The sequence below is a fragment of the Pteropus alecto genome, unplaced genomic scaffold, assembly GCF_000325575.1.
Source record: "Pteropus alecto unplaced genomic scaffold, ASM32557v1 scaffold86, whole genome shotgun sequence".
Classification (NCBI taxonomy): domain Eukaryota; kingdom Metazoa; phylum Chordata; class Mammalia; order Chiroptera; family Pteropodidae; genus Pteropus; species Pteropus alecto.
The window spans coordinates 26,123,310-26,132,173 of record NW_006442109.1 but is presented as its reverse complement, the minus strand read 5'-3'; the positions used below and the strand labels follow the sequence as shown (position 1 = coordinate 26,132,173).

The 8,864-nt window shown below is 41.6% G+C and overlaps 2 protein-coding genes and 1 pseudogene across 2 annotated transcripts in view; 1 reads left to right on the top strand and 2 right to left on the bottom strand.

Moving 5' to 3' along the window:
• STRC (stereocilin) overlaps nucleotides 1-1,810 on the bottom strand; it is a 15,790-nt gene extending 13,980 nt beyond the window's left edge. Inside the window, exons 1-3 of the mRNA XM_006920432.2 lie at nucleotides 1,765-1,810; nucleotides 672-1,457; nucleotides 559-583 (exon numbers count right to left, since the gene is read on the bottom strand). Coding sequence (XP_006920494.1) covers nucleotides 559-583; nucleotides 672-1,457; nucleotides 1,765-1,810 — 857 coding nt within the window. The remainder of the gene's footprint in view (nucleotides 1-558; nucleotides 584-671; nucleotides 1,458-1,764) is intronic.
• Nucleotides 1,811-7,299: 5,489 nt separating this feature from the next.
• Nucleotides 7,300-8,864, bottom strand: part of CATSPER2 (cation channel sperm associated 2) — a 12,744-nt gene continuing 11,179 nt past the window's right edge. The window contains exons 11-12 of the mRNA XM_025038753.1: nucleotides 8,815-8,860; nucleotides 7,300-7,436 (exon numbers count right to left, since the gene is read on the bottom strand). Of these exons, the coding sequence (XP_024894521.1) occupies nucleotides 7,405-7,436; nucleotides 8,815-8,860 (78 nt within the window). The 3' untranslated portion in view covers nucleotides 7,300-7,404. The remainder of the gene's footprint in view (nucleotides 7,437-8,814; nucleotides 8,861-8,864) is intronic.
• On the top strand, nucleotides 7,503-7,621 carry LOC112469786 (annotated as a pseudogene).

Below are 8,864 nucleotides of genomic sequence, written 5' to 3'. Positions count from 1 at the left end.
CTGCCAAGGTGCAAAATCACCTAGAAACAACCCAGTTGGAGTCCCTTCTATGCTTCTGGCCCCTTTCTTTCTCCTTTCTTCATATGCTTTTAGGTAGCTTAAATACAATCCTTGGTTGGCCTTGTATCAGGAAATCTGCCCAGCAACTGAATATGTCTAACTGTCTCTGGCACTGGTGTACTGAAATAGTAAGGGGTACAGTAATCTGGTCTTGCCCTTTCTTTCCACTTCCTATCTTTATTAGCTAACATTTATTAAGCACTGTGTGCCAGGCGCAGTTCAATGTGGTTTACACATACAGTATCAACTCATTTAATTCCTTGCAACAACTCTGCAGTAGCTAATATTATCTATATTTTACAATTGGGGAAACTGAGGCACCGAATGAGACTGTAACCTGCCCCAAGTCACATGGCTAGGAAGAGGCAGAGCTGGGACACAAGCCCAAACTATTGCACTCCAAAACTATCAAACCACACTCCTATCAGTTTTTTCTTCTGCTCTGGAAGCTAACAACTTCCCATGCCCAAACCCCAGAACTCTTCTCCTGTTACTTACCATAAGAGCAGCTGCTGTAGGTTGCCTAGGAGAGAAAGAGTGAGGAAGAGGACTACCTCAATCTCACCCCTTCTTGCCTTGTCATAGCCCAGCCCCGACCCCGCAACACTCACCTCCCTGGCACTGCCCATTGGCATCAGGCTCTGGTTGCCCCAGAATGGAAAAGACCTCATCCTGTAGGGAGTCAGTGACACGGAGCAGCCTCTCCTGGAAAGCAGCATAGAGGGGGGCCCCCACTGTGCGCAGCAGACCTCCCCAAAGAGCCTCCTCAGAGCCCAGCTCCCCCACTGGGCTGAGCAAACCCAACAGACCTTGCAAAAAGTGGGGGGCTGGCTCCCTCCCATCAAGGCCTGTGGCATTGGTAGGGTCCACACTGGGCTGCACCTGCACCAGGGCCTGCCAGCGTGTGCCTTCTAATAGCAGCAGCAGAGAAGGCAACCAGTCAGCCACCAGGACACAGTCGGAGGGCCCATCACGGGTACATGGGGGCCGGGTAGGAGTAGCCGGTCCCCCAGGAACTAAGGCTCCCAGCAGCACCTCTGCGAGTCCACCCAGCACACCTGCCTGGTGCCCCAGGAAGTCCCGGGGGGTCTGCTCCTGTCCCAGTAGTGCCAGCACATCCCCTAACAGCCCTAGCATTGGCTCCCAGTCAGGGCTGCCTCTCAGTGTCACTAGGAAATCGTGGAGCCGGAGGGCAGGGGGCTGGAGAGGTGGGGGCTCTCCCACCGGTCCCTCCCCCATTCTCCCAGGCTCAAAGGAAGAAGAAATGTTGGCCAGGAATGCAGAGAATCGTGAGCGGCTGAGGGACCCCCAGGGAGCCTGGTCCAGAGTGGAGAGCAATGACTTCAGGAGGGAGAGACCAGGGTCCAGGGACTGAGGCCCAGTAAGGGCCAGAGTCACTGCAAGGAGAGAAACCAGAGATCACTAGAGGGGAAGAACCTAGAACCCAAACTCAGCCCTGTCCTGGAGCCTAGTCCTGGCCTGGATCTAAAGATGAGGTGAAGGGGATGGGGAGCTGAGTCCCTTTCATCAGCCTACAATAAGTCTTGGCCTACTTCCTTAACTCTCATTTTCTCCCTTAGCTCCAGTCCCTGTCCCTCTTCCTTGTATCTTTATCTTTTGCCTAACCAGTTAATCCCTACATTCTTAAGTCTCTTTCCAGCAACCATTCCCTTTATTCCCAGCCCTGCTCACTGTTCCTCTCACCTGCACAGGACAGCAGCAGCAGTAGGGGCCAGAGGCTCAGAGCCATGTTTCCGGGTGAGCACTGGTACTAGAGGTGAATTCTGGTTATTCTCACCTTGCGTGGGATAGCCAAGTAAGGGCAGGGCACCGCAGGCAGCCCGAGTCTCCACTGACACTGTAGTGTGGTCTTTCAGGAAACAATATCTGTAACCTGACAGCAGGTTTGTCACCTGAGCCACTGAATACCTGATCCTTTGGCTTTGGAGAAAGGTGTGTCTCTGTGAGAGGGACGAATGATAGGGGATCCCAGGGGACCCTTGGAGGAACCTAAGGGGATAGCTTCAGTTAGGAACCAGTATGCAAATAGGAATAGGCAGACATGGAGATGGAGAACCGGAGACCCAGGGTGTAATCTGGGGGCTCTGCAGAAAAATATAAGAAAATAAAGAGGGTACAAAGGAGCTAAAAAGCAAGTAGTTTCAAAGAAGAAAGGGGGCCCAGGAGAAAGAAACTAGGCAGCCAGGTATAAACAGAGAAGAGGAATGAAGATAAAGTTCTGGTCAAAGGATAGAGCATTCAGGAAGAGGAGAGCTGCTTTTGATTTAGTATCCAGAACCAGAAAATGTTAAGAGCTGGGCGGGACTTCAGAGATCACATAGATCAAACAGGTCATGTTATGGATAAGAAACAGACCCATTCAGGTGTGACTTGCTCATTAGGCTACTCAAATATTTGGGTTTGCCCGCTGGCTCTCTTACTGTGACCTAAGTGAAAGCCCTATAAAAATTTGGGGGCTGAGAAAAGAGATAAACCAGATTAAACCACTATGCAAAGGGGCTATCTTTTCCCCACAACACACACAAACAGAGAGACAGACAGACAGACAGACAGAGACAGAGAGAGAGCGTGCAATATCTGCTTATAGATGAGAGAGAGCTCATTCTAAATAATCTGGTCTAGTCAGGATGAGAAGTCTTTTCTGTTCCCCCATTTGTATATCCCCAAAAGTCTTTACCTGATACCAGCTCTCAACAGTAATTCAATCCTGAGGCCCCACTCAAACCATTATTCAGTCCCTCTTTCCTTAGAACCTTCCTCTATTCTATTCCCCAAACCCACAACTTCAAATCCATTATTAATGTGTTTCTGCCCTAGAAGGTTCACTTAGGAGCATAGAATTTTAGAGCTAGAAGGAATCTGAGGAATCCTCCAGTAAAAACTTCTCGTTTTATAAATAAGGAAATTAACTTCCAAAGAAACAGAATGGTTGACCCAGTCCACAAAAGGAGTTGTGGGCAGTGCTGGGGTTTTCCAAGGTGAGTCAAAACTTGAGACCAATTGCATGACTTTACCAATATTTTCCCTTTGCCCATGAAACGTATTACATCTAGTCTGAAAAGCAGAGAGAAAAATCAGAGGAAGAACATGACCTGGGGTCCCAACAGCTTTCTAGCTCCTAGTTCCAGCCCATCCTGTAATCCACCTGAATTTCTGCCCTTGATTCTATAAAGACCTTATAATAAATTTTCCTTTTTTTCCCCCTAATACCGTAGCAAAAAAATGAGATGGTCTGAATTCAAATCCTGGCTCCAATATTTATTAGCTGTGTGTGTCCTGGGTAGTTTCTAACCCTCTCTGTGTCACAGTGTTCTTTTCTGTCAAAAGGAGAAATCTAGTATAGAGTTGCTGTGAGGAATAAATTAGATAATGCATTCAAAGTGCTTCACATAGTGTCTGGCATTCATTCAACAAAGAGTAAGCACCTACCATGTGATCCAGAATAAACATGCACTAAATTTTACTGCTGCTATTATTATTAGACTAGCTCAATATGAATTCTTTTATTTGAAACTTAAGAGTCCTAATTAATAAAGAAATTATTACCAACAAGTAGTGTCTTGAGAGATAGACCTTTAGAACAATATTGGAACTACCTGAGTCAAGCAGAGAGAGGAACAGTGAGGATTCCCTCAACGTAGGCTGGGAAATTCTCGGCGGTCTACATAATGGTGTAGCAAGCGGTTGGTTAAGCAATCCTGTTGTTGCCAAGGATTCAGACTCTGTACCAAGTGAGGGTGAAGTGCTCTGGGTTTATAGCGAATATACCAAGCTTATAGCTTGATAAGGTCTAATATGAGTGAGATAAGTTCCAATCTAGGATGATCAAATGAAGAGAGAGAAAAACTGAAACAACAAACTGAAATTACAGGGGCCTAGAACAAGAAATTAATCACATTAATCACATGTCTTGCTGAAGTGAGCAGATAATGTTGATGGGATGACTGGAATGTTCTGTGGTCTGGCAATTTTAATAAAGATATTTGGGTGGAGCCAAAGGAGGTAAGAAATCTGAAACATCCCCACTCCTCCAAACTTCCCACAGGGTACTCTCTGTCTGACAAGAACAGACGCCTCCCTTTGTAAAATACAATTATTTTTCCCGGTTTGCCTTTTGTAATTGAAATATATAGTGCTCATTAGATAACCGAGTATTCCCCATATTTCCCAGATCTCTTACAGTTAGGTGGAGTCAAGTGATTAGTTCCTGCCAATAGATAGTGAATGACCAAAGAATTTAAGAGCTAGCAAATGACCCTTCAGCCATCTCATCCTTGTTGAAGGAACCTAGAAACTGCATGTTGAGATACAGTGTCACACGGCCAAGTAGGTTGAAGATGCAAAATATCACACAGCATTTAGTTGAGTCTCATTATTTGTGAGTTCTGTATTTGTGAATTCACCTACCAAAATTTGTGACCTGAAAATCAGTGTTTGTGTTATTTTCACAATTATTCATAGATATGCACAGAGTGGCAAAAAATTTTAGTTGCCCATGTTGAGGTCAAATAAGGTGATACTCCCTCTTCTTCTCATACTGTAAATAAGTGTCCTTTTCATGGTCTAGTTAGTTTCACAATTTTTGCACTATTTTTTGGTGATTTCACTCTTAAAATGGCCCTCATGGGGATGGGGGGAGGTAGTTGGGGTAAAAGAGGTCAAATATGTGGTGACAGAAAGAAATCTAACTATGGGAGGTAAACATACAATGTAAATATATATATGTCTTACTGTTAAAATGTACACCTGAAATTTACCAGATTTCGTTAACCATGTCACCATAAAAAAATATAAATTTTAACAATATATAGAAGAGGAAAATAAAATCAAACTGTTAAATTAAAACGGCCCTCACACTGAGTGCTAAAGTGCTGTATAGTGTTAATAAGCACAGGAAGGCTGTGATATGCCTCAGGGAGAAAATACATGTGTTAGATAAGCTTCATTCTGGCATGAGTTATGTTGCTATTGACAAAGAGGTCAATGCTAAGGAATTAACAACATATATTAAATAAGGTATCTTTAAACAGAAACACTTTACATAAAACACAATACATAAAACAAGGTTATGTGCCCATCAGTTGATGAAACAGCTATGACAAGAGGCTCACAGAAACCTAACCCTGCATTTCCCCTAGGAGCAATGGTTCAGTATTCGCTAACTCAGTGTTTGCAGCAACTTTATAGAACATAATGCTGAGAATAACAAGATTCAACGGTAGCTGAGTTACCTGGTGTAAACCTTAAATTTGTTCATTGACTTAAAAATAGTGTTGAGAACTATAGCAGGGATACCCAGTCAGGGCAAGGATGAAACGGAAGCTAGAGGAGTGCGTAATAGATTGCCAGTGGAGCTTGATCTTTAGACCTTAGAATATTTGTTTAGTCAGAAAAAAATTTGTTTTTGTTTTGAGCAGCTATTTCACTAGGGCTGCTAGAAGGATAATTTGGAGGAGAAACAGGAGGTAAAAAAAAATCACTATCTTCATGGAAGTTCTTTATTATTTGGTGATCTTATGAGGAACTAGTTAGGATAGCAGGGATTTTTGTCTTGTTCATTCATTGATGTAGCCCAACGCCTAGAACAGTGTCTGGAACATAGGAACTCAACAAATATTTGTTGACTAAACTTCCATTCCAGTAGCACTGAAACCAGATAGTTTTCATTAAGGAAGGAGTTAAAGAATGAGGTAGCAGACATAGACTATTCATTTGAGAAGTTCAGCTATAGAAAGGTAGGAAGGAATCAATCTTCAAATACCTATAAAGTAGTATGAAACTTGCATGTATGTATGTAACATCTGATTCAATAGGCCTTGAGGATGGGACCTGAGATTATGCACTTGTAACAAGTAACCAAGTCTGGTCCTCAGCCCACACTTTGAGCAAAGCTACTTAAAGATGCTACTCAAAAAGCATCTACTTTGTAAATAGCATATGTGAGATTTATGAAATAATGCTTCCTTACTCTTTTGTTTATTATATTCTGAATGCCAGGTTCAATGGATGCTCCAATCCAGATCTTACTGGACCATTACTTTCTTGAAATTCTATCTTGGCTCTAGCGACATTTCTCTAGAATGATTATCCTCCTGTTTCTTCAGCTCTTTCCTCTCAGGCTTCTTTGCTGGCTCCTTTTCCTCCTCCTATCCCTTAACTGTTCCTTTTTCTCAGGCGTCCATCTCCAGCCCTCTTTCTTCTATTTGTACTTAATGGAAATCCTTTATATCTAATTCTACTTGGTTCCTTTAGGGGTTCTAGGTATACAATTGTGTCTAAAACCAGTAGTTTTAATTCTTCTTTTCAAATATTTATGTTATATGTATGATAGAATATTTAATAATACCATACTATATATTGACAATTATTTTTAAGACATTTTTCTTTTGTTGCTAATTTTATGGTGAATAACTACAATGCTTTTCATTGAAACATAATGTTGATTTTTGGTTTTAGATAATCTTTACTTAATTTAAAAAATGGAGATATAATTCACATAACATAAAATTCACCATTTTAAAGTGTACAATTCAGTGTTTTTTTATGTGTGAGGATATGTATGAATGAAGCACTCAAAAAATGATGGAATATTTAATAATAAACTTTTCTAAAGACTCAAGTCATCCAACAATGAAATGAGATCCCTTCTAGATAATAAATCCCCAGTAACTAGAAAAACATTAAGCGTCAGCTGGATAATCCTCCTTTCAGTGATGTTCTAAAAGGTGTTCCTGTTTTGATGACAGATAAATTCTGAGGTCAAATCTATGAGACACTTACTGATTTAAACACTCTCACAGAGTGGAATCACTGCCCTGAGCGATGGCAAGGAAATGAAATGAAGGGACTGTTTCACAAACAGGTGAAAATCATGTTTGATTAAAGTTAATGATGCATAGCAGAATATTCATAAGAATAGGCAATGGAAACAATAGTTCTCAGTTACACTAAAAGCTCCTAGGATCTTCTTACCCCAACCCCCCAATCAGAGAGTCCTCTATGCGCTGGGGAAGGAGAGGGTGAAATTAGGACTCTATCAGGAAGCAGAGGTTATAGGCAGGGTGGGAACTATAGTTACAAAGTCAAGAAAAGAGTCAACCTGAGCAGCTGTGGAAAGGGTAGAAAGCCAAGGACCACAGGCCCCACTGGCATCTAAACTATTTCATCTGACCTTATATCTTTCAGTATCCCCTATGTCTCAGAAACAGGACACTGAGCAATTATCAGTAGTATTTATTAGACATTTATACTTTGAATTCTCCATTTCCAACTATTCTCTTTGTGATCCTTTGCCAAAGATATTGAAGCCATCCATTGTCAGCTTTACTTGTCTTCAAAGTTCATTAGTGCTTGCACTGTGAAAAAACAGATTATGAGGCTGGAGAGCTAAGACTATCCAGAACACACAATTGTTTGGTAAAGTCCACAACCATGCCACCCTGAACATGCCTGATCTTGTCTGATCTCGGAAGCTAAGCAGGGTCGGGCCTGGTTAGTACTTGGATGAGAGACCACCTAGGAATACCAGGTGCCATAGGCGTTAAAAAAAAAAAAAGTTTGGTGAAGACCCTGCTTTTCTGGGTTCCCACACAAATTTTTACTAATCTTTACTTTAAGCCATATGTATTATGTCAACTATAATTGAAAAATGAATTTTTAAATATTAAGCCATATGTGTCTATACTCTTTGCCATAGATGAATTAATCAGAATTAAATATGCTGCCTTACTCCCTTCTCTCTTTCAGTTTTCTCCCAAGAGAATGAGTGGGAAGACAGGGCTGAGGACAACTGGAAAGAGCAGGATTAACTTTAGGCAACATTTTGAAGTAGGTGAATGTGTACTTTGACAAATATCTTTGACATTCTGCTCTAAATTCCATGTTACAATGTTATAAATGCCTCTCGTTGCCCTCCTGTGCCCACCACACACACATATTTTTCTTCTCTAAATTATTTCACACTGAATGGATTTTAGCTAGGTATGAGGAAGATAAAACTAATCCATATTAATTTGTAAAAAAGGGCCCCTAACTCTTGCAGATTTTATTTTTAGAGGTAAAATTTATTAATCCAAATTAATCTCCAAGTGATGAAATTTCAAGTGAGAAACTTAGGGAAAATAATTTTGAGCAGGTAGTTCTCCACTGAACTCTGACTCTGCTGTTTAAACACAAACTTCTTTGCCTCGGCTGACACTAGAAGGTGCTCAAAGGAGTAGAAGTCTATAATTCATAAACCTCTTTTGGGGATTGGGGGCAATGGGCACTTGTGGGCTTTCTGCTCACTATCTAATCCCCATAGCTATCAGTTATTATGTATATATAAGCCCCAAATCTTGAGCCTGAGGCCCTACTATTCAGGTCTGAGAAGAAACATGTACAAAAGAGGGCAGGCCGTCCAAATTGAGCAAGAGCCCATCTTGTCTTAACTGCCAACAAATGGAACACTCTCCTCTTGGGAAACAAGCTCTCAGATCTCAAAGGATTTAGGTGTCCCCTACTGGAGAAGCGAAATTATCAGGTTCTCTCTAGGTTAGAAGAAATCAGGACATATGCCCAGACATATGCCCAGAATGTAACATGCCAAACCAAGGATTTGCCTTTTTTAGGTGTGAAGTGGAAATTCAGAGGCTGAGATACCAAAATAGTGGACACTCTCTTCCTTATCCCCAGTTATATGTGTTATTCCAATGTGCTTAACTCCTGGTCCCTATGATTGCCCTAAATTCATACCTGCAAATTCTTGCAACTGTTTACGTTCCTCTAGGTTATACTGAAGCTTT